The 26,245-nt window shown below is 42.6% G+C and overlaps 1 protein-coding gene across 2 annotated transcripts in view; it reads right to left on the bottom strand.

Moving 5' to 3' along the window:
• MFSD14B (major facilitator superfamily domain containing 14B) overlaps positions 1-26,245 on the bottom strand; it is a 101,325-nt gene that overhangs the window by 55,530 nt on the left and 19,550 nt on the right. For both annotated transcript variants that reach the window (XM_059656295.1, XM_059656294.1), the window contains exon 3: positions 9,612-9,674. In XM_059656295.1, coding sequence (XP_059512278.1) covers positions 9,612-9,674 — 63 coding nt within the window. The remainder of the gene's footprint in view (positions 1-9,611; positions 9,675-26,245) is intronic.

The raw sequence follows: 26,245 nt of genomic DNA, 5'->3' as shown, positions 1-26,245 counted from the left end.
AGGGGAGGGCAGTTGGAGGCAATAGGACTGGCAGGGGAGGGGCTAGGGGGCTATCAGGCAGGCAGGCGAGCAGTTAGGAGCCAGCAGTCCCGGACTGTGAGAGGGCTGTCGGACTGCCAGTTTAGGCCCAATCACTGTGGGATCAGGCCTAAACCAGCAGTTGGACAGTCCCCAAGGGGTCCCAGATTGGAGTGGGTGCAGGCTGGGCTGAGGGTCTTTTATCCTCCCCCCAGCTGGCCCGGCCTCTAGTCTACACTAATAAAAGAGAAACATGGTAATTGGCGTACGACCGCTACCCTTCCCATTGGCTAATCAGCGAGATATGCAAATTAACTGGCAGCCAAGATGGCGGCAGGCAGCCAGGCAGCTTGAAACTAACATGAGGCTTGTTTGCTTCAGTGACGGAGGAAACCAACGTTCCCCGCCTGCAGCTGCAGGCCTCTGAGCCTGCAGTTTAAGAAACTCTGTAACAAATACCGCTGGACTTCAGCCAGCAGGATCGCAACATTGTAAGCAAAGGCCAGAAACCTACTTTCAGCAGCGGAGGCCTAAGAGCTGGAGCCAAGCCTCGAGCTAAAGCTGGCCCAGAATAAAAAGAAAAAAAAGGAAAAAAGGAGCGGTTGGGAGCTTAAGTCACCCCCAGCCTGAAAACAGCCCTCAGCCTCTCACCCAGACTGGCCAGGCACCCCAATGGGGACCCCCACCCTGAAGGGTGTGTGACCAGCTGCAAACAGCCATCATCCCCTCACCAAGACTGGCCAGGCACCCCAGTGGGGACCCCTACCCTGAAGGGTGTGTGATCAGCTGCAAACAGCCATCATCCCCTCACCCAGGATGGCCAGGCACCCCAGTGGGGACCCCCACCCTGAAGGGTGTGTTACAAGCTGCAAACAGCCATCATCCCCTCACCCAGGCTGGCCAGGCATCCCAGTGGGGACCCCCATCCTGATCTAGGGCACCCTTCAGGGCAAACCAGCAGGCCCCCACCCGTGCACCAGGCCCCTATGCTATATAGTAAAAGGGTAATATGCCTCCCAGCACCGGGATCAGCAGAGCTGAGAGGCCTCCTGGCACTGGGAATAGATTGACAGGGGGCAGCACCCAAACACCCTGATCGCCCTGCGGCTCTGTGTGTGACAGGGTGCAGCACCCCAACCTGCCCCCCCCCCCCCGCACGGGCCCTGCTCTGTGTGTGACGGGGTAGAGCCATAACCTCCCATCGGCCCTGCCCTGAGTGTGAGAGTGGCGGCGCCCCAACCCCCTGATCGGCCCTGCTCTGTGCGTGACAGGGGGGAGCTCCCCAACCCCCTGTAAAATGACACAAAAGAATAATATAAAGTCCATACTTTTTTAGATTTAATATAGAATTTTAATATCCTATCTAATAAAAGAGAAAAATGGTAATTGGCGTACGACGATACCCTTTTCATTGGCTAATCAGGGCTATATGCAAATTAACTGCCAACTATGATTGGCAGTTAATTGCCAACAAGATGGTGGTTAATTTGCATATGTAGACACAATGCAGGGAGGCGAAAGGGAAAGCAGGAAGAAGCCCCCTGCCACTGACAGTGATCGGAAACCCAGGGGGGAGCTAAGAGCTGGGGGGCAGGGCAAAGGCGGCCCTGGGGCCGCCTTTGCCCTGCCCCCCAGCCATGATCGGAGAATCAGGCGCCTTTGCCGCCCTGGCCAGTTATAGCAGGAAGTAGGGGTGGAGCCAGCGATGGGAGCTGGGCACGGTCGAAGCTGGCAGTCCCAGGAGCTAGGGGTCCCTTGCCTGGGCCTAAAGCAGAGCCCACGATCGCGGGGCCACTGCAGCTGCGGGTCCCCGCTGCCCGGGCCGGACGCCTCAGCCAGAGGCCTCAGGCCTGGTCAAGGGGCCGATCCGGTGATTGGTGATCGGAGGGTGATGAGGGTCAACTCCTCTGGCCGAGGCATCAGGCCTGGGTGGGGGGTGGAGCCAGGGGCTGGGGGGATATGATGGTCCCCTTGCCCAGGCCTGAAGCCTGGGTCAGAGGCGTCAGGCTTGGGCGGGGGGTGGAGCAAGCAATCAGAGGGAGATGGGGGTCCCCTGCCCAGGCATGATTCCTGGGCCAGAGGCCTCAGGCCTGGGCGGGAGCCAGAGCCAGTGATCAGGGGGAGATGGGGGTCCCCTGTCCAAGCCTGACACCTCTGGCAGAGGCATCAGGCCTGGGCAAGGGGCCGATCAGGCGATCGGAGGGTGATGGGGGTCTACGCCTCTGGCCGAGGCATCAGGCCTGGGCAAGGGGCCGATCCTGCGATTGGAGTGTGATGGGAGTCAACGCCTGAAGGCTCCCAGTATGTGAGAGGGGGCAGGCTGGGCTGAGGGACACTCCCCTCCCCACACACACCCAGTGCACGAATTTCGTGCACCGGGCCCCTAGTATAAAGAATAAATATGTAAGGTTTTAAAATACTATATGTGGCACACTGGAAGTGTATATTGAGTATTGGAAACAATTTATAAATTTCCAACGTGTGGATTATAAATACAAGGAGCATTATTAGTGGATGCCCCGTATGGGAAACCATCACTCTTAGCTGCCCAGTGTCACTGACAGGACACCTACTACCTGAGAGCTTTCTGTTTGAATTTGGCTTTAATGTTTTGTAAGTTTTTTCCTGGAGCAGGCTGAAATATTTGAAACATTCATTTTAATAAAAGTATATGTATGTAAACAGAATATAGTTGTTATTATTATTATTATTATTATTATTATTATTAGGTAAAACTTCCCATGCAATTTTAAGTATATTAAATAGGCTTAATTATTTTAAAAACTTTTCTTTTATAGGGGCCCATTGAAATAACCCAAAGTAATTTCTTGGTTAAAAAGTCTTTTAAAATTTAAACTTTGGCCTGACCAGCATGGCTCAGAGGTTGAGGGTCAACCTATGAACCAGGAGGTGATTGTTAAATTACCGGTGAAGGCACGTGCCTGGATTGCAGGCCCAATCTCCTGTGAGGGGCATGCAGGAGGCAGCCAATCAATGATTCTCGCTCATTGATCCCTTCATCTCTCTCTTCCTTACTCTCTGAAATAAATAAAAATATTTTTAAAAAAATTTAAACTGTGGAAAGGTTGTCAAACTTAACCAAAAGATTATGACATAAACTTTGTAAACCCAGGTAAAATAAATATTTTTATGGTAATAATTTTAAAAGACATTAGATTTGAAATAGTTTTAATATTAAATATTTATGTAGACTACAGGATTTTGCTTAATTTATGTAAGTATTTAATTTTTTTAGGCCAATAAAAGATTATAGCCTAGTAACGCCATTTGGAGGCAGAAAATGTACCACACATTCTATATAATAAAAGGCTAATATGCAAATTGACCGAATGGCGGAATGACCAGGCACTATGATGTGCACTGACCACCAGGGGGCAAACGTTTAACACAGGAGCTGCCCCCTGGTGGTCAGTGTGCTCCCACAGGGGGAGTGCCACTCAGCCAGAAGCTGGGCTCAAGGCTGGCGAGCGCAGCGGCGGTGGCAGGAGCCTCTCCTGCCTCTGCAGCAGTGCTAAGGATGTTCAACTCATGGCTTAGGGGGAGTGGGCCTAACTCGTCAGGCATCCTCCAAGGGCTCCTGAACTGCGAGAGGGTGCAAGCCCCGCTGAGGGACTTCCCCCCCAAGTGCATGAATTTCGTGCACCAGGCCTCTAGTCATAAATAAATGAAATGTATTACATAAAGATCATATATATAATTTGATAATTTACTTTTCTCTTAAAAATGCATTTCTATATTTTATATTATTAAAATTATATACATTTTAACTTAGTTAGAATGTCTAACTTTTGGAACCCTTACTTTTTAGAGATAACCAAAAAAGTAAGCAATCAGTATTACCTAGACCAGTGATGGTGAACCTATGACATGCATGTCAGAGGTGACACGCGAACTCATTTTTTTTGGTTGATTTTTCTTTGTTAAATGGCATTTACATATATAAAATAAATATCAAAAATATAAATCTTTGTTTTATTATGGTTGCAAATGTCAAAAAATTGCTATATGTGACTCGGCACCAGAGTTAAGTTAGGGTTTTTTAAAATGCTGACACGCCGAGCTCAAAAGGTTCTCCATCACTGCCCTAGACTGACTTTTATGAACATATTTCACAACCTTTAGAAATACAGGTTTTTCTATTGGCAAACACACTTTCATGAAATACAACTTTAACAAAGCACTAGACATTTATTAAGAGTTCCAAGTTCATTCCCAGCCTCTTTGTAAAAAAGCCAAAAGCAGGTGAACCCAAGACTTGTCTAGCAACCAATGTTTTAGTATTTAAGTTATTTTAAAATATCTACATACTTAATAACTTTTATAAAATTTATTAATTTAGAAAGGAATAGTTTAAATAAGTTAAACAGATTTTATTTTTAACCAACTGATAGGCCTGAATTAGCAATCAGGCTTGTTGGGTAGATTTTATTTAGATAAATAAGAATCTTCAATTATGTTTACTGTGGAAGTTATTGTATATTCAGTTTGGTAACATTCCTGTTTATTCTTTAAAGATTCATTTACAAACCAAATTAACTCAGTATTAGATGAAGGAGTTTCCTATAAACAAACCATTTCTAGGAATAAGAATGTAGTCAATAAGCAGAATTCAATTGTGCATGTGTTTATTCTATAAATAAAGGAGCAAAGTTGTTGGGTTAAGACCCTTATATTAAGTTTAAGTGAAATTGGGTGAAGAAGGCAAGCCAGTGTGCTGACAGAAGTGCTGAATGTGATTAGAGTTTGGTGGAGACTAAGCAGCGGTTCTCAATCTGTGGGTCGCGAACAATGAAAATACATCCTGCATGCCGGGAGCCGGTCCATCCTTGCTGTTTCAAGGGACCTGGCATATATGGCATACTTTTCTTAATATGTTTGCTCACCTTCTTGGCGCTGTGTTTTAACCAAAGTCACCTCTCCGAGAAAGGTTGAATCCCCAGGTAGGGATTTTCCCCTGAAGTTAGGGAGGGAATAAAACCCCTCAACTAAGTGCCAGGCGGGTAATTAATCCCTTTAACTACGAACAATCATGCTTAAACTACATAATCTTTTCTCCCTGGAATGGAGATAAGAAACGCCCTAACCTTTGTAATAGAGATTGATAGGATTGAATCAACTGGTATAAATACAGTTGTAACAAGACAGAAAGACTCAGAACTCAGGAGACAGAATTCAGAAGACAGAACCTACACGGAGCCTAGAGACAGAAGAACTTCGCTGGCGAGAGCATGCCAGAGGATCCTGGACCGGGACTGGCCTCGGAGCCTAGAGACAGAGCCTAGCGGGAGAACATGGCAAGGGATCCTGGACTGAACCTGACTACAGAGATTGGCAGGAGAACCTGACTGGAACCTGGACACTGAACCTGACTGGAGAGCCTGGACAGAACCTGGCTGGAGAACCTAGCGAGGGAACATGGCTACAGAACCTCGCTGGAGATCCGCAGCAGAACCTCTCTGGAGATCCAGACCAGAACTTGGCTGGAGATCCTGGCTAGAGATCCTGGCTAGGCTGCTGATCAACTGAACGCTGTCTCCGTGTCATTCCTTCTTCGCCGACTCCGTCTACGCCTTTGGGAACCCCTGGACCTGCTGGGGTTGGACCCCGGCACCTGCATATCAGACATTTACATGACGATTCATAACAGCAGCAACATTACAGTTATGAAGTAGCAATGAAAATAATTTTATGGTTGGGGATCACCACAACATGAGGAACTGTATTAAAGGGTCGCGGCATTAGGAAGGTTGAGAACCCCTGCTTAATAGAATGAGGAACATTAACAAAGGCGAGTCCATAGCTTTGTTGCTGCGTTTTTGTATACCGTCTATAGCAGAAACGGCTGTCATGGAGGGAGGAGGCCTTCTGGCTATTGACTTTAGTTGTTGACTGTAACAGATCATAGGTCTATGATGACTTTATTTTTGAGTTAAAATTTTTATAATTAAGGTGCACCAGAGTGGAAGTTCTAGATTCTTTTTTAGAAATTTTATAACCTGTTTTCCTTCTGAGTTCCACTGAATTGGATCAGGTTAATTTGATTTTAATAAGACATAAAGGCTGGGCCATTAATGAAAAATTTGGAACCCCATTTTTTGTGTGACAATATTCAGTCAAACTAGGAATCCTCTAAGCTAGTTTTCTTGGAAGAGGAAAAGATAGGATTTACCTGAGTTTTTTAGGGTTAATGAATAGCCTATCTTTAGATATTAGATTACCAAAGTATTTTACCAAGGGTAAACAGAGTAAGAGCTTGTTCTATGATATTCTTGTCCTTTTACGGCTAGCTGTTGTAATAGATATACTGTGCCTTTTTGGGAGCCTAGTAATTTTTTAGAATATAAGATTAAATCATCTACATATTGGATTGCAATTAGGAAATTTATTATTGGAATTATTAGGAAATTTAATATTATTTAAATCAGCTTTTACTATCTAATACAATAGGGGGGAAATTTTGTATATTCTGGGGTATTACTGCCTAAGTAAATTTGTAATCCTCCCAGGTGAAAGAGGTATTTATTGTAAGTAAAAGGTTTCTTATCAGAGTACTAATGAGGTCTGGGATCTGGGAGTCTCCAGCCTTGGAGGCCTAATTTTTCATGTTAAATTTTGTGTTTTTATTTTTTAAAAAAATATTTTTTATTGATTTCAGAGAGGAAGGGAGAGGGAGAGAGAGATGGAAACATCAATGATGAGAGAGAATCATTGATCAGCTGCCTCCTAGACACCTCACACTGGGGGATCAAGCCTGTAACCCGGGCATGTGCCCTGACCAGGAATCGAACTGTGACCTGGTTCATAGGTCAATGCTCAACCACTGAGCCATGCAGGCCGAGCAGTGGTGTTTCTTTTTTTTAAATATATTTGCAGAGTCTCATGAAATTTTGTAGGGATGCCATGTAGTGGGTCAAGGTGTGTTGCTTATGGGTCGAGTCCTATGAGGCTTTCACCCTCTAGGTGCTGCGGTTTCTCGCCACAGCTGTTTATACAGCCATGAGAACTTGGAGTGTTAAGTGACTAACCTGTATGCACGTGTCCCCAGATGAGTCAATGGTTTAATAAGAGTTGAGTTGAAATTTCACTATGGAGCTGCTGTACGTCATGAGGAATGACCTCTGACACATTACAAAGATTTTTAATCGCTTAAGAACAACCAAGATTTGGCTGGAGGGAGGACGTGTCCTTTATCTTTGGAACTGAACAAGTTCAGCTCTCACTTATACGGGAAAGGTTTTTGTTCAGACTCTCAAGAAAGCAATTCCAATTGAAAAGTCAAAATTAAAAACTAGCCATCCATTTTTCCTTCTCTCTCACCACAGCATGAGTTCTGTTAACCCTTAACCTTAGTTTCATTTTCAGGATTTAAAAGTGCAGTTTAAATAAAGTTAGAGTCTTTACCACAAGTGGGGGAGGTCCTGGATACAAGAAACAATTCACCCAGTCCACCCGATGCGGTGAGAGCCGGTGGGCTCAATGGGCCCTTTCCTGGATCCTAGTACCAGGTCCTGGTCCGAGGGGTGGTCCCAGCTGAATATGGAAACCTACCCTCTGTGTCAAGTAAATGTCAATGTAAGAAACATTCAAACCTCTGAAGAATTTTTGTGAGTTCATTTGAGCCAAGCTGTTAACAGGTGCCAAGAAGCAAAATCTAGACAGATTGAGATAATGCTCCAGAGAATGGCAGTCTTGCAACTTATCTATACCAGAGGTTCTCAACCTGTGGGTCGTGACCCCTTTGGGGGTCAAACGACCCTTTCACAGGGGTAGCCTAAGACACATCTATAATTACATATTGTTTACAGTAGAAAAATTACAGTTATGAAGTAGCAACGAAAATAATTTTATGGTTGGGGGTCACCACAACATGAGGAACAGTATTAAAGGGTAGTGGCATTAGGAAGGTTGAGAACCACTGATCTATACTAATAAAAGCCTAGGTGGCCCTCGTGTGACACCCTCACATCATCACAAGATGGCTGGCAGGAGAGGGCAGTTGGGGGCGACCGGGCCGGCAGAGAAGTGCAGTTGGGGGCAATTGGGCTGGCAGGGGAGGGCAGTTGGGGGTGATCGGGCAGGCAGGGGAGCGATTAGGGGGCAATCAGGCCAGCAGGGGAGTGATTAGGGGGCGATCAGGCTAGCAGGGGAGCAATTAGGGGGCGATCCGGCAGGCAAGTGGTTAGGAGCCAGCAGTCCTGGATTGTGAGAGGGAAGTCCGACTGCCGATTTAGGGATCGGGCCTAAACTGGCAGTCGGACATCCCCTGAGGAGTCCCAGATTAGAGAGGGTGCAGGCCAGGCTGAGGGACACCGCTCCCTGCCGCCCGCACCCCCCCCCCCCCCGCACTAATTTTGTGCACCGGGCCAATAGTCCTATATAAGACCCTATGGAAATTGACCGAACGGCGGAACAACCAGTTGCTATGATGCACACTGACTACCAGGGGGCAGATGCTCAATGCAGGAGCTGCCCCCTGGTGGTCACTGCCAAAAGCCAGGCTCATGGCTGCGAGTGCAGCGGCAGTAGCGGGAGCCTCTCGTAGCTCCGGGGAGCACTAAGGACCCCTCGGGGTCCCGAACTGTGAGAGGGCACAGGCTGGCTGAGGGACACCCTCCTCCCTAGTGCACGAATTCAGCAAATTATTAGGGCATAACTTTAATTTTAAGTGTGCAGTTCAGCACAAAGTAAAATTATGCACAGATTTATATGATCTAAGCTGGGAAAGACAAATTAGACACTATACTCATATACTTTACTATAAAGTGGAACTGGATTATAACATTATCATTTTATTTAAATGAAAAATATTTATAAGCTGTTCTAATAGCACATTAAAATTTAAACAATAAAGTAAGGCTAATTATGTTAAGAGGCTGAGAACTCAAAAAGTGTGGCTAGGACCTGGAGATTATTATGCTGAACAAAATAAGCCACTTAGAGAAAGACAAATATCACATGATCTCATATGTGGAATCTAATGAACAAAATAAATTGCCAAACAAGATAGGTCCAGAGGCATGGAAGCATGGAACAGACTGACAGATCTCAGACGGAAAGAGGTTGGAGGGGGTGGTTAGAGATTAATCAAAGAATATATATGCATATACGCATAACCCACGGACACAGACAATAGGGTGGGGAAGGCCTCAGGTGGAGAGTAGTTGAGAGGGGGAAATGAGGGACACCTGCAATACTGTCAACTACCAGCCTTGACAAAAGTCTATATACCCAACTAAATCTTGATTCTTCTTCCTCAGTCTAAAAGTATTTCTCAAAAGAAGACAGTAACACTTGACCATTATATTCTGTTGATAGGTAGAGAAATCAAAAGCTCACAAAATTGAATCCTCTATAAACTGCAGTGTACATGTTAATAAAAACAGTCTTTCATTTACCAGTAAATCATTTTCTGCCTTACTGATTTGGATTGTATTGTATTTTGACTTTGATAATCCAGCTAAAAACTTAAATTTAGGTCTACAAAACAAATAATAACTGTTTTCCTAAATCCCATCTAAACTTCCAGAGTTAAACTACTAAGAATTCCTGGCTTCATTCACAATTATTCTTACCTTTACACCTTGAATGAGACCATTCATGAGGAATGTGTGTTGAGGAAATGTTTCATGTAGAACCTACAAAAAGCAAACAAACATCAAGGTAAATTCAAAAGCAAATAAAGGAAATTTTCTGCTTCTCTTAATGGCAGGCTAGGTAAGTAAGATGGAACCATGTAATGAATAATTTTTAAGTATAGATGAAATTTTAAAAGTATCTAAAAGTATATAAAGTTAACAAGATAGTGAGGCAGAAACCTAAATAAGAGCCCCAAAAGGCACTTCAGTCACTTGGTTACTTTTGTTATAAAAGAACCTGCAGTAAGAAAATAAACTGTTATTTAGCTACCCCCTCAACAATTTTAAGCAGGTACCACAAATGGTTACACAAACCCCAGTTGGACCTGCAGCCCAGTTTTATGTCACTGAGGAAGTCCAGGAAACAATAGCCTTAAATGTGGATTATAGTGACTCCAGACTGGTAACCTCCTTCTGTCTAACAGGGAAAAATCTAAAGTTACTGCTGAAAAGGCTATCATCTAGACTTCAAACCAACCATACATATACTTTTTTCAAATATAATGAATGGTACCTAATCAAAGGAAATCAGATACAAAAAGGAAGACACCATGCACAAAACATAGCAACAGACAAACAAACGGAACAAATATACCAACGTCCATACCCTGATGAAGGAAAAAGACCCACAAGTGCAGGAACCACAAGAGTTCCAATCAAGATGAACCCAAAGAACCCCACAATAAGACACATCGTGTTTCAGTCTCAGCAATGACAACAACAACAACAAAATCACAGACATTCCAGAAAACTGGGATCTTAAGCCAGCCAAAGGAATGACATTTCAATTTTTCATGTTTTATTATTATTTTGTTAGCTTTTTTTTGGATTTTTTGTTTGTTCTCCTTTTTTTTGTTTGTTCCTTTATTTCCTACTTCTTTTCACATTATTTTTTCAACCACATGAGCAGCAGACATGTGAGCGGCACGCTCTTGTCCAGGGAGCATCAGCCCCGTGAGCAACCTGCCTCGAGCCTAAGAGCAGCAGCCTCATGTGGCCTGCCCCTGTCCAAGGAGCAGCAGCTATGTGAGCGACCCGCGTCCCCGTCGAAGGAGGAGCAACCACGCGAGCAGTCCGACCTATCCGAGGAGTAGCAGCCGCACGAGCAGTCTTCCTACGTTTGAGGAGCGGCAGCCCTGCGCAGCCCACCCCGATCTGAGGAGCATCAGCTGCGCACAGCCCTCACCCTGCACTAGTCCGAGGAGCAGCAGCTGCATGAGCAGCCTGCCCAATCCAAGTAGCAGCAATTCTGCGAGCGGCTCTGCCCCATTCGAGGAGCAGCAGCAACCCACCCCGGTCCGAGGAGCAGCAGCCACACTAGCAGACCGCCCACGTCCGAGGAGTGGCAGGCCTGTGCAGCATGCACTGGTCCGAGGAGCAGAGCCACACACAGCCTGCACCTGTCCGACAAGCAGGAGCCGGGTGAGTGGCACATCCCTGTCCGAGGAGGAGCAGCCACGCGTGCAGCTCACTCCCGTCCAAAGAGCAGCAGCCTCGCAAGCAGCAAACCCCCGTCCGAGGAGCAACAGACTTGCAATCAACCTGTCCAAGTCCTAGGAGCAGAAGCCCCACAAGCAGCTCACCACATCAGAGGGATAACAGCAGCGTGCAGCCAGCCCCCATCCAGGAATCAGCAGCTGCGTGTGTAGCCCACCCCCATACAAGGAACAGCAGCCTCATGATCAGCACACCCTCTGTCTGAGGAACAGCTGCTACCAACTGAGAAGCAGCTGCTACCACAACTGCCCGAGGAGCAACCACAGTCCGAGAAGCCACTGCCACCCAAGGAGCAGCCTCTGAACGACTCAACATCTAGATATGTCGGTGAGATCAAACATGGGTAAACAAAGAAACCCGCAAAGGAAAGAAAAGGAGAACTTGCCAGAAAAGCAGCTAAGTGAAACGGAGGCATTCAGCATGACAGAAAAAAAATTCCAATTAAAGGTCCTAGAATGCACAAAACGGATGGAGAAAAAATCAACTTATGCAAGAAGTAAGAAGAAATGGATGAAAAAAAAATCAACAACTTATGTAAGAATCAAGAAGAAACAGATGGAAAAAATCAATAAAATCTGTAAGAACCAAGAAGAAATGAAGAGTGATATAGCTGCAATAAAAAACACCATTGAAAGTTTCAACAGTAGGCTAGGAGAAGCAGAGGACCGAATTAGCGAATTAGAAGACAAGGAAGCAAAACGCACACAAACTGAACTGCAATTGGAGAAAAAAATTAAAAGACAGGAGGAGAGCCTAAGGGAGCTTTGGGACAACACGAAACGAAACAACATACGAATAATAGGGTTGCCAGAACAACAGAAAGAGTAACAAGGGTTAGAAAACCTATTTGAGAAATAATATCAGAAACCTTCCCTGAAGTGGGGAAGGAAAACGTCACACAAAAACAGAGAGTCCCAAACAAGGTGAACCCGAAAAGACCCACACCAAGACACATCATAATTACCATGGTAAATGTTCAGAATAAGGAGACAATCTTAAAGGCTGCAAGAGAGAGACGGAAAGTTACATACAAGGGATCTCCCATTAGATTATCAAATGATTTCTCAACAGAAACACATCAGGCCAGAAAAGAAATTTTCAAAGTGATGAAAGCAACAGACTGAATCCAAGAATACTCTACCCAGCAAGGCTATCATTCAAACTTGAAGGGGAAATAAGAAGCTTCACAGACAAAGAAAGGCTAAGGGAGTTTATCACCACCAAGCCAGCAATGCAAGAAATGCTAAAGGGACTGGTGTAAAAAGAAGAAATAAAAAGGTAAGAAAGAAAACACGCACAAAAAATAGAAATGGCTACAAACAAGTACTTTTCAATAATAACTTTAAACGTAAATGGACTAAATGGTCCGTCCAATCAAAAGACATCGAGTGGCTGAATGGATAAAAAAACATGACCCATATATTTGCTGCCTACAAGAGACCCACCTCAGAATAAGGGACTCACACAGACTGAAAGTGAAGGGATGGAAAAATATCTTTCAAGCAAATGGAAATGAATAAAAAGCTGGGGTAGTAATACTTATAATGGACAAAATAGACCTCAAAGTGATGGCCGGAACAAGAGATAAGGAAGGCCACGTCATAATACTAAAGGGATCATTACAAGAAGAGGATATAACCCTGATAAACATATATGCACCCAATGTAGGAGCACCCACATACATAAAAAAAACTCCTAGAAGATATCAAGGGAGAGATCGACAACAATACAATCACAGTAGGGGACTTTCAAACACCACTGACATAACTGGATAAATCATCTAGACAAAAAATCAGCAAAGAAACAGCAATGCTAAATGACTCACTAGATCAGATGGACTTAATAGACAACTTCAGAACACTTCACCCCAAAGCCACGGAATATACATTCTACTCAAGTGCTCATAAGACATATTCAAAAATAGAACATATATTGGGTCACAAGCAAAGTATCCCCAAATTCAAGAAGATTGAAATCATAAAAAGCCTCTTCTCAGACCACGATGGCGTAATATTAGAAATAAACTACAATAAAAACAATCCAAAATACTCAAACACCTGGAAGCTGAATAGCATGTTATTAAATATTGATTGGGTTACCAATGAGATCAAAGAAGAAATTAAAAACATCCTGGAAACTAATGGCAATGAAAACACAACAATCCAAAACCTATGGGACACAATGAAAGCAGTCCTGAGAGAGAAGTTTATAGCTCTACAGCTCTACCTCAAAAAACAAGAAAAAATGGTAGTAAATCATCTAACTCTACATCTCAAAGAAATAGAAAGAGAGCAACAAGAAAAGCCCAGAGTGAGCAGAAGGAAGGAGATAATAAAGATTAGAGCAGAAATAAATGACATAGAGAGCAAAAAAAAAATACAAATGATCAATGAAACAAAGAGCTGGTTCTTTGAAAGGATAAACAAGATTGACAGACCTCTAGCCAGGCTCACCAAGAAGCAAAGAGAAAGGACCCAATCAACAAAATCAGAAATGATAGAGGCGAAATAACAACAGATCCCAAAGAAATACAAATGACTGTTAAAAAATACTATGGACAACTCTACTCCAACAAACTAGACAACCTGGAGGAAATGGACATATTCCTAGAAAAATACAACATTCCAAAACTTAATCAGGAAGAATCTAAAATGTCAATAGGCCAATAACTATGGAAGAAATTGAAGCAGTCATCAAAAAGCTTCCAGCAAACAAAAGCTCAGGGCCAGACGGCTTCACGGGGGAGTTTTACCAAACATTCAAGGAAGAACTAAAACCTATCCTCCTCAGACTACTACAAAAAATACAAGAGGAAGGATCACTTCCAAGCTCATTCTATGAAGCCAGCATCACCCTAATACCAAAACCAGGTAAAGACAACACAATGAAAGAGAATTACAGGCCAATATCCCTCATGAACATAGACGCCAAAATCCTCAACAAAATCTTAGCAAATCGGATCCAGCAGTACATCAGAAAGATCATACACCACGACCAAGTAGGATTTATCCCAGGAATGCAAGGATGGTACAATATCCACAAATCAAAAAACGTGATACATCACATAAACAAATTGAAGAAAAAAACCACATAGTCATATCAACTGATTCAGAAAAAGCGTTTGACAAAATTCAACACCCATTTTTGATAAAAACTCTCAGCAAGGTGGGAATTGAAGGATCATACCTCAACATAATAAAAGCCATATATGACAGGCCCACAGCCAACATCATACTCAATGGACAAAAACTAACACCATTTCCCCTAAGGACAGGAACAAGACAGGGATGCCCCCTCTCACCACTCCTGTTCAACATGGTACTGGAAGTGTTGGCCATTGCAATTAGACAAGAAGAAGAAATAAAAGGCATCCAAATTGGAAAAGAAGTAAAACTGTCCTTATTTGCAGATGACATGATATTATACATAAAAAACCCTAAAGACTCCATCAAAAAACTATTAGACTTAATAAAAGAATTAGGCAATGTAGCAGGATACAAAATTAACGCCAAGAAATCTATGGCATTTCTATACACCAATAGTGAATATGCAGAAAGAGAGACTAAAAAAGCAATCCCATTTACCATCGCACCAAAAAAAATTAAGCTACCTAGGAATAAACTTAACTAAAGAGGTAAAAGACCTCTTCTCAGAAAACTACAGGGCATTGAAAAAAGAGATAGAGGAAGACATAAACAGATGGAAGAACATAGCATGTTCTTGGATTGGTAGAATCAACATCATTAAAATGTCCATACTACCCAAAGCAATCTATAAATTCAACGCACTTCCCATTAAAATACCAATGACATATTTCACAGACCTAGAACGAACTTTCCAAAAATTCATCTGGAATAAAAAACGAACCCGAATAGCTGCAGCGATCCTGAGAAAGAACAAAGTAGGTAGGATCTCAATACCAGATATCAAGCTGTATTACAAAGCCACTGTTCTCAAAACTGCCTGCTACTGGCACAAGAACAGACATATAGATCAATGGAATAGAATAGAGAGCCCAGAAATCAGCCCCAACCAATACGCTCAATTAATACTTGACAAAGGAGGCAAGAACATACAATGGAGTCAAGACAGTCTCTTCAGTAAATGGTGTTGGGAAAATTGGACAGATACATGCAAGAAAATGAAACTAGACCACCAACTTACACCATACACAAAAATAAACTCAAAATGGATAAAGGACTTAAATATACGACGGGAAACCATACAAATACTAGAAGAATCCAAAGGCAACAAAATCTCAGACATATGCTGAAGCAATTTCTTCACCGATACAGCTCCTAGGGCACTTGAAACTAAAGAGAAAATAAACAAATGGGACTACATCAAAATAAAAAGCTTCTGCACGGCAAAAGAAACCATCAACAAAACAACAAGAAAACCCACTGCGTGGGAAAACATATTTGCCAATGTCATATCTGATAAGGGCCTAATCTCCAAAATTTATAGGGAACTCATACAACTTAACAAAAGGAAGATAAACAATCCAATCAAAAAATGGACCCTGACGGGTTTGGCTCAGCTGATGGAGCATCGGCATGCGGACTCAGGGGTCCCGGGTTCGATTCCGGTCAAGGGCATGTACCTTGGTTGCGACCACATTCCTGGTGGGGAGTGTGCAGGAGGCAGCTGATCGATGTTCCTCTCTCATCGATGTTTCTAACTCTCTATCCCTCTCCCTTCCTCTCTGTAAAAAATAAATAAAACATATTTTAAAAAAAAAATGGGCAAAGGATCTAAATAGACACCTTAAAACATGCTCAAAGTCACTAATCATCCGAGAGATGCAAATCAAAACGACAATGAGGTATCACCTCACACCTGTCAGACTGGCTATCATCAACAAATCAACAAACGACAAGTGCTGGAGCGGTTGTGGAGAAAAAGGAACACTTGTGCACTGCTGGTGGGAATGCAGACTGGTGCAGCCACTATGGAAGACAGTATGGAGTTTCCTTAAAAAACTACAAATGGAACTCCCATTTGACCCTGTGATCCCACTTCTAGGAATATATCCCAGGAAACCAGAAACACCAATCAGAAAGAATATATACACCCCTATGTTCATAGCAGCACAATTCACCATAGCTAAGATCTGGAAACAGCCTAAGTGCCCATCTGTAGATGAATGGATTAGAAAATTGTGGTACATCTACACGATGGAATACTATGCTGCTGTAAAAAAGAAGGAAATCTTACCATTTGCAACAGCATGGATGGAACTGGAGAGCATTATGCTAAGTGAAATAAGCCAGTCAATGAAAGAAAAATACCACATGATGTCACTCATTTCTGGATAATAAAGACCATTATAAACTTATGAACAAAAATAGATACAGAGGCAGAGCTGCCTCGAACAGATTGTCAAACTACAGCAGGAAGGCCGGGGAGGGTGGGAGGGCAGGAGGGGAGTGGGTAAGATATCAACCAAACGACTTGTATGCATGCATATAAGCATAACCAATGGACATAAGACACTGGAGGGTAGGGGAGGCCAGGGGATTGTCACGGGCGGGGGGTGGGGGGGGAGGAGACATATGTAATACTCTTTGTAATACTTTAAGCAATAAAAAAAAAACAAAAAAACCCCCATGATATAAAAACAACAAAAACATGATATGAAAACAAAAACATGATATAAAAACAACAAAAACATGATATAAAAACAACAGTGATGCAAACAATGACTGATAAAGTCATTAAACTTATTCTAATATCTCTCTGTATACCACATGAAGAGTGAAACACTTTCTGAGAGCTTGACTAATTTCCCTTGTGATAAAGTATTTAGAACTTTAACATCACATGCTCTTCAAACTTGAGAGAAAGCAACATATAACTGACCATGTGTAAAAACGGGTTCAGGTAGGAATATGCCTACTCCATCTAGAGTTTGTCCTTGTGATTTTTTAATAGTCATCACAAATGCTGGCATCACGGGACACTGTCCTTGAATCAATTTAAATGGGAGGCCAGTGTCAGGCGGAGACAAATTAATTCTTGGAATCAGAACCTCTCCCTCTGCAGATCCTGTTAATATTTCAGCTTCGATAATGTTAGGTCGTAATCTTTTGATAATAAATCTGGTACCATTACAAAGACCCCCATTTACTATTAAGATTTCTCAATAGCATCATGATTACACCCACTTTCAATTTTAATTTATGACACGGCATTCCCAAAGGAGTAATACTATTAAGAAATTGGATGGGAAAATTTTCCTTTTCAGCATCATCTGTAGAATCAATGGAATCATCACTCAAATATGTGTGAAAATCTCCACCGAGTACATCCAAAATTTCTTCATTTACTTTTTGAACGTGCTCAGTTTTTGGACAAAGAATTGCACGTTTCGATATATTTTTAATATTATCTATAAACATAATGTTCCCAAAGGTAGTTTCAATAATAGATCCATTACAAATCATTTCACAGGGGATGTCAATAATATCCATTCCTAAATGAAAACTGCTATCAAGTTTGCCATCTCCAAGTTTTACTAACCATCCACTATAAGCAGAATCCTCTGATCTCATATTTGTTTTAAGAGACAACTTTCTGAAACATCTACAAACATTACAGTACTTTAATCTCGTTTGTAAAAAAAAACCCCAAAAAACCTCTAATTGGTTTGGCTCAGTGGATAGAGCGTTGGCCTATGGACTGAAGGGTCCCGGGTTCGATTCCGGTCAAGGGCATGTGCTTTCGTTGCGGGCATATCCCCAGTAGGGGGTGTGCAGGAGGCAGCTGATCGATGTTTCTAACTCTCTATCCCTCTTTCTTCCTCTCTGTAAAGAACCAATTATATATATTTAAAAAAAAATAAACTAGTTTGTACTATGGTTGATCACATAGCATGTGGTACAATACTGAGACATTGTCGAAAATCCCCTCCAAGAACTTTTCGACCAAATACAACATTCAAATTTCTCTTAGTAATCTGTCTATGGCGTTGACAGCATGACTGGATGCCATGGTGCATTCATCAACAATGAGAAGTTGGGCCTTTTTAATAGTTTTAGCAACTTCACTGTTTATATCGGGTCCAGAAATTGAAGTTCCATTTAGTGGAATGGGTGATTTATATTGGGAATGAAAGGTGCTTCCACCAAGAAATAAATTTGCAACAATTCCTGTAGACACTGTGGGTAAAACAGTACTACCAAGACATCTAATATAATGTATTAAAACTTTATAAAGATATGCCTCCACGCTCTGAGGGACGGTTCCTGCCTCAAACCTCGCCCTCCTGGGAAACAGCTCGGGGAGGGCGCAGCCCTTGGCAACACGACCCAGGACTCAGTGTGTCCATGCTCCGAGGGCCAGTTCCTGACTCAAACCTCACCCTTACCAGAAACAGCTCGGGGAGGGTGCAGCTGTTGCTAAGAGGACCCAGGACTCAGTGGGGCCATGCTCCAAGGGCCAGTTCCTGCCTGAAATCCCACCCTTACCGGAAACAACTCGGGGAGGGTGCAGCCGTTTCCAAGACAACCCCTGCAGGACTGACTTCCTTCCGGTTGGTTGAGCCTCAGTCGTGACGTTACTCCCAGGGTTTTTATTATTTAGGATGCCCTTAAGCATTTCATATAATACTGGTTTGGCAGTGATGAACTCCTTTAGCTTTTTCTTATCAGTGAAGCTCTTTATCTGACCTTCAATTCTACAGATAGCTTTGCTGGATAAAGTAATCTTGGTTGTAGGTTCTTGCTATTCATCACTTTGAATATTTCTTGCCACTCCCTTCTGGCCTGCATAGTTTCTGTTGAGAAATCAGCTGACAGTCGTATGGGTATTCCCTTGTAGGTAACTGAGTTTCTTTCTCTTGCTGCTTTTAAGATTCTCTTTTTGTCTTTTGCTCTTGGCATTTTAATTATGATGTGTCTTGGTGTGGTCCTCTTTGGGTTCCTCTTGTTTGGGACTTTCTGTGCTTCCTGGACTTGTAAGTCTATTTCTTTCACCAGGTAGGGGAAGTATTCTGTCATTATTTCTTCAAACAGGTTTTCAATATCTTGCTCTCTCTCTTCTTCTGGCACCCTGATAATTCAGATGTTGGTATGCTTGAAGTTGTCCCAGATGCTCCTTGCACTATCTTTATATTTTTGTATTCTTTTTTCCTTTTGCTTTTCTGGCTGGGCGTTTTTGCTTCTTCATATTTCAAATCTTTGATTTGATTCTTAGTATCCTCTAGTCTGCTGTTAGAGCTCTGTATATCATTCTTTATTTCAGTCAGTGTATGCTTTATTTCAAATTGGTCCTTTTTCATATCCTTGAGGGTCTCACTAAATTTCTCGGAGGTTTCTAGAAGATTCTTGAAAAACCTATAACAATGGTTTTGAACTCTATATCCAGTAGTTTACTTTCCTCCATTTCTTTCATTTGTGACCTGTTTCTTTGTCTCCGCATTCTGGCTGCTTCCCTGTGTTGATAGAGTGTCTTTCTGTGCTAGGTGTCCTATAGGGCCCAGTGGCTCAGCCTCCCTAATTATCTGAGGTGGACACTCTTGGTGCACCCCTTTGTGGGCTGTGTGCACAGTCTTGCTGTAGTTAAGCTTTGCTGTTGGTGTCACTGGGAGGAATTGACCTCCAGGCCAATTGGCTGTGAGAATCAGCTGTGTCTACAGTGGGAGAACTGTGCTGAAGACATCCTTGTGGGGCAGGACATGCTTCAGTGGGGCTTTGGTGCTCACTGAATCTGTCCCCTGAGTCTGTCTCTTATGGATGTGAAGAGTTGTAATCTGGATGGTCTCACTCTGACCACTGGATACCCTGGCTCTTGGATCACCAAGGTGCAAAATCTGCCACTGCCTGAGGCCACCCAGCAGGAGCTACAGAGAGATCTGATCCCCTCTTTGGGGTTTGGAGATGCCCAGATGAGGCACAGCTGTGAAGCAATGCAGGCTGCTGATGAGCCGTAGGCCTTCTTTTGGAAGCTCTGTGGTTCTCTGACCCAGCTACAGTCTGATAGGTTTTTAGGCAGAGAAAGGCCAGGCCATTAGTATGTGAAAGCCTCTGGGCACAGCTTGGGTGGGGTCATAAATTGGGAATCATGGGGTGGTGTAAACAGTAATAGTTGCCCAAGGGCCCTCCCCCTGGATAGGTCCCTGGGTCTCTGTGTTCCGTGGCCCTGTGCAGGAACAATGAACGCTGAAAGCACCTCTGCGAGAAACCTGCCCTCATGCTCCGGCCCGATGCCAGACAGTTTATCTCCGTATGAGTTTGGGTCCCCAAATTCTCGCCCAGAGCTGGAGCTCAGAGGAGTTGGGAGCTTGTATCTCCCTCCCGGTTGAAAAAGACAACAACGTATCCAGCTGCCACCCATTTCGCGCACGCCTCCGTACTTCCACGCCTCTGCACCTTCTACCGGACTCAATGCACTTTTCTCTTTCCTTCTAGTTGTAGAATTTCTACTCAGCCAACTTTCCCGTGATTCTGGGTGATATTTGTTTTGTCTTTTAGTTGTATTTTTAATGTGGTTGTGCGCGGCAGCAAGTTCAGGTGTTTACCTATGCCGCCATCTTGGTTGTCTCCAACACCCATTTTTAATAAAAACCTCTCAGCAAAGTGAGAACAGAGGGATCATGCCTCAACATAATAAAGGCCATATATGACAAACCTATAGCCAACAATCATGGGCAAAAACTAAAACAAGGATGTTTGCATTCTCCACTCTTATTCAACACAGTACTGGAAGTCCTAGCCACAGCTATCAGACAAGAAGAAGAGATAAAAGGCATCTAAATTGGAAAGGAGTAAGTAAAACTATCATTATTCATAGGTGACATCATATTGTACATAGAAAACCCTAAACTCCACCCCCCCAAAAAAAATACTAGATTTAATAAATGAATTTGGCAATGTAACAGGATACAAAATTAACTCCCAGAAATTGATGGCATTTTTATACACCAATAACGAATTCTCAGAGAAACTAAAAACAACAACAACAACAAAAAAATCGCATTTTCCACTGCAACAACAATAAAAAAAATTAAGATACTTAGGAATAAACTTAACAAAGGAGGTGTTGTAGTAAAATATAGAAAACTTTTTAAATGCTTTAAAAATGTCTAAAAAATGTTAAGAAGGGTTTAAAATGTTTGAGTTAACTTTCCTTCTAACTTAAAGTGTGATATTAAGGACACATTCCCCACTGCCCTGAAGCGTGTGTACCTCATAGATAAGGATTTGAACTTCAGTTACTGACTTAGAGTGACTTGTCAAGATAATCATTTGAGTGAGTGATGTACTCTCCCTAGATAACCACATGTAGCCCCTTGCCCTGTTTGAGATTAATATGTGTGCATTGACGTAATTCATTGATAGCCACCTGAACTGCTGCGGGTGCGAAACAGGCTTTAAAAATGGGTCCTGACCAGCCAACAGTGCTCACCCATCGAGACAGCCACAAAGGCACATCCTTTTGCCAGTCTGGCAAGCAATGCTGCTCCACGCACCTCTCTCTGCCAGACGACAGAAGAATGGTTAGTACCTCCCAATTGAGACGTGACTGAGCTCTCGGGTGAGGAACGCCGGCCCCTGCATCCGAACCAGACCAGCCCAGCTGCTGGATCCCAGAGGACAGCATCACTGGGACCCCATCAAGCCTGTATGTGCAGCATCAGGAACTTTTGTGAGTAATAAAGTGCTGTGTGATTTGCAACTGTGTATGTTTCATGTGGTGTAATTCCTCCGGCAGTTAATTGAATCATTTTGCATACACTTAAAATTGAAATTAATGCTTCTGGTCTTTTTAATCCTAGGCCTGCCCTTGGTCCTGCTTACGTAGAGCAGCCTCTTTGCTAGCAACTACTTGAATGTCCCACACCTGCATGGTTAAGTTCATCTCAAGTGACATCTTAGATAAACACCCCAGATCCTTTCCTGGGATCTACTTGGGACAGGAGGTAAAAGTCCTATACTCAGAAAACTATAGAATATTGAAAAAAGACATAGAGGATGATATAAACAAGTGTTCATAGATTGGTAGAATCAACATTAAAAATGTCCATATTATCTAAAGCAATCTATAGCATCAATGCAATCCCTATAAAAATACCAACATACTTCACAGAACTAGAACAAATACTCCAAAAATGTATACGGAACCAAATAAGACCCCAAATACCCTCAGAAATCTTGAGAAAGAAAGAATAAAGCTGGAGTAATCACAATACCAGATATCAAGCTATACTACAAAGCCACTCTAAAACAGCCTGGTACTGGCACAAGAACAGGCATATAGACCAATGGAACAGAACAGAGAACCCAGAAATTAATACCAGCCATTACACTCATTTATTATTTGACAAAGGAGGCAAGAGCATATGATGAATAAAGACAGTCTTTTCAATAAATGATGTTGAGAAAATTGGACAGACACATGCAAAAAAAAAATCAAACTAGACCACTACCTTATACCATGCAGACGTATAAACTCAAAATGGATAAAAGACTTAAATGTATGTAGTGAAACCATAAAAACCCTAGGATACATAGGCAGCATAATCTCAGACATCTCTTATAGTAATATGTTTGTTGACACATCTCCTAGGGCAAGGGTAACTAAGGAGAAAACAAACAAATGGAAACACATCAAAAGAAACCATCACCAAAACGAAAAGTGAGCCTACTGTCCAGAGAACATATTTGGCAATAGTTCATCTGATAAGAGGTTATCTCCCAACTACAGGGTGGGGTAAAATTAGATTTACAGTTTTGAGTATGAGACAGACAGTATATTCTTATGTCATTACTTATTTCTTATTGTATTATTTTCCATATGAACAATTGTAAACCTACTTTTACCCATGCTGTATATAAAGAATACAACTCAACACCAGGAAGACAGACAATCCAAGTTAAAAATGGGCAAAGGATCTGAATACACACTTCTCCTAAGAGGACATACAGATGTTCAATAGCCATTTGAAAAAAATACCCAAGGTCACTAATCATCAGGTAGATGCAAATTAAAAGTACAGTGAGGTATTACCTCACACCTGTCAGAATGGCTGCCATCAATAAATCAATAAACAAGCATTGGCAAGGATGTGGAGAAAAGAGAACCCTCCTACACTGCTAGTGGGAATGCAGACTGGTGCAGTCACTATGCAAAACAATAATTTCCTAAGAATCCTGAAGCACCAGTCAGAAAGAATGTATGTGCCACTGTGCTCATAGCAATATTGTTTACAATAGCTAAGATCTGGAAACAGCCAAGTGCCCATCTAATAGATGAATGTATAAAAAAGATGTGGTACATTTACACAATGGAATACTATGCAGCTGTAAAAAAAAAAAAAAAAAGACCTATGGATGGACCTGGAAATATTATGCTAAGTGAAATATGCAAGTCAGAGAAAGACAAGTAGAGAGGTAGGGGGAGATGTAGTTGGGCAATGGAGGGGAGAGTAGAAGGAAATCTACAATGGTGTCAACAATATAAAATTTAAATTAAAAAGACATACAAACGAATATTAGAAGTGCTTAATAATTTAATTTGTCACACACATCACAAAAATGTGGTGAAACGGCAAAACAAGAAATCAGTATATTTTTAAAAGTGCTTCTCTGATCCAGGGAGTGACAGTGTCTCTCAATCTCCCATTTTCCCTTCTACACTCTGTCAGATCAAGGCTGAGAGCTTTGAGATATTTCTCAGACTCTCTTGACTACAGGTTTTCTCACAGCTTCTGCCACTGGGGGGAGTGCTGGTGAACACTCAAAACTTCAGGTTACCCCCATGCTGTCAAAGGGGCAGCAGTGCTGATCCGCTGCCCCCAGCTCTGTCTTCACAGTCCTGACCCCTTATGTCCCCTAAAACAATTCTACACTCAAAATGATCCAAACATGCATTCACTGATGCAGGTACTGCTATCTAGGAATAAGAGATAACCTTTTTAATTTGGTAAAACTATAACTATGAATGGATGACAGTCCTTGCTTCCTAATTTCTGGCAGTCTGAGTGACCATTTCTGGGTAACAGCCATGATGCAGGCAGTTCCTCTGAAGATTTTTCTATCTATGCTTTTTAAAACTTTTCTAATTTTCTCTATTAAAAAAAGAGAGAAGGAAACAGTAAAATTTTATAGGAGGAATAAGTAAAAGAAGTCAATAATTGTTTTTAAAGCTACTGACTAAACCTGCATAAAATAAAGCATCTGTAAAGAAAACAGCAATATTCAAACTTTTTATGATAGTCAAAGAAATTAAAGATATAAATAAACTGAACTACAAAAGGTAACTGTTAACATAATAAAGTAAACCTAATTATAAGTACTAGAGGCCTGGTGCATGAAATTCGTGGGGGGGGGGGGGAGATTGTCCCTCAGCCCAGCCTGCACCCTCTCCAATCTGGGACCCCTCAGGGGATGTCTGACTGCCAGTTTAGGCCCGATCCCTAAATTGGCAGTCGGATATCACTCTCACAATCTGGGACTGCTGGCTCCCAACCGTTCACCTGCCTGCCTACCTGATTGCCCCTAACTGCTTCTGCCTGCCAGCCTGATCACCCCCTAACTACTCCCCTGCCAGCCTGATTGATGCCTAACTGCTCCCCTGCTGGCCCGATCATCCCCAACTGCCCTCCCCTGCTGGCCCGGTCGCCCCCAACTGCCCTCCCCTGCCAGCCTGGTCGCCCCTAACTGCCCTCCCCTGCAGGCCTGGTCCCCCCCAAAAAACCCTCCCCTGCAGGCCCAGCCGCCCCAACTACCTTCCCCTGCAGGCCCGGTCGCCCCCAACTGCCCTCCCCTGCCAGCCATCTTGTGGCTGTGGGAGCTGCCATCTTTGAGTGGCAGTCAATTAGCATATTCCCTCCTTATTGGCTGTGGGCACCACCATTTTTAAGGGTGGGGCAGTCAATTAGTATATTCCCTCCTTATTGGCTGTGGGCACAACCAACTTTGCGATGGAATGAGGGTCAATTAGCATATTGTCTCTTTATTAGATAGGATATAAATATCTCAGATAAGATCAAAGTTTTCATTTTTTTAAACACTTTTCACACTAAGAAACTCAGGGATCCCTGGCTGGTGTGGTTGGTTGTTGAGTGTCATCCTGGGCTGGCTTGATTCCTGGTCAGGGCACACATCCAGGTTGTGCATTCTATCCCCAGCAGAGGGCAGGAAGCAGCCATATAGATTCATCACTGTTTGTCTATCTCCCTTCCTCTTTCTAAAATCAATTAAAGCATATTAAGAAATAAAAACTCAAGGAAGATATCGCCTTTATTCTTGGGAAGGACTATTATAAACATAAAAGTTTTATTTTTATCAGTTTAAAAACATAACTTTAGAAAACCTGTAGAAATGAATTTCCTGTACAATGAAGCTGTACAATATCTGCATGTAAGCATATGTGGTTGGGCAAAAGTAGATTTACAGTTGTTCATATGGAAAATACAATATAGTAGGACCTCAGTTCTCGAACTTAATTCGTTCCAGAAGGATGTTCGGGAAGATTTGTTTGAAAACTGAATCATTTTTCTCCATTAGAAATAATGTAGATTGGATTAATTTGTTCCAGACCCCCAAATGATTGTTTTAAACTTTCTTACATAAGTACATATCTAATGTACTGTTTAATCTGTAAACAAACACTTCTTTTCTTAAATTTATCGAACCACCTCCTACTGGCCTTAAACTTTCAGCCCTCGCTCTAGCATGCAGCATATTCCTTGCTGTCACAGGCTGACTGCTTTTCATTCATCCAAATCAACAGCAGTCTTCCAACCTCTTCAACTGCCTGTGATCATTGTTGTTTTCACACCATTAGAAATACCAGCATTCTTGATGACCTCTTTTATGCTTTAACATTGTGGTAATCATCCATTTTGCCAGCAAAAACACCACAAATATTCACAGCACAGTTTACTGAGATGTTAGTGGGTAAACTGATTCATAGTAGCCCATTCTTTCCTTTGTTTGGAAAAACATCTACAGTTGAAAGGGTTAATAAAGGTTACAAAATGAGCTCCTGGAATCTTACTCTCAGAGCTGAGGAGCTACAGCCATGGTCAGCGGGCTGCAGATTTGATCCCCAGCCTAGTCAGGGCTCCT

This window comes from Myotis daubentonii, chromosome 11 (assembly GCF_963259705.1).
Source record: "Myotis daubentonii chromosome 11, mMyoDau2.1, whole genome shotgun sequence".
Taxonomy (NCBI): domain Eukaryota; kingdom Metazoa; phylum Chordata; class Mammalia; order Chiroptera; family Vespertilionidae; genus Myotis; species Myotis daubentonii.
The sequence above is the reverse complement of the archived record's forward strand: the minus strand, read 5'-3'. Positions and strand labels throughout refer to the sequence as shown.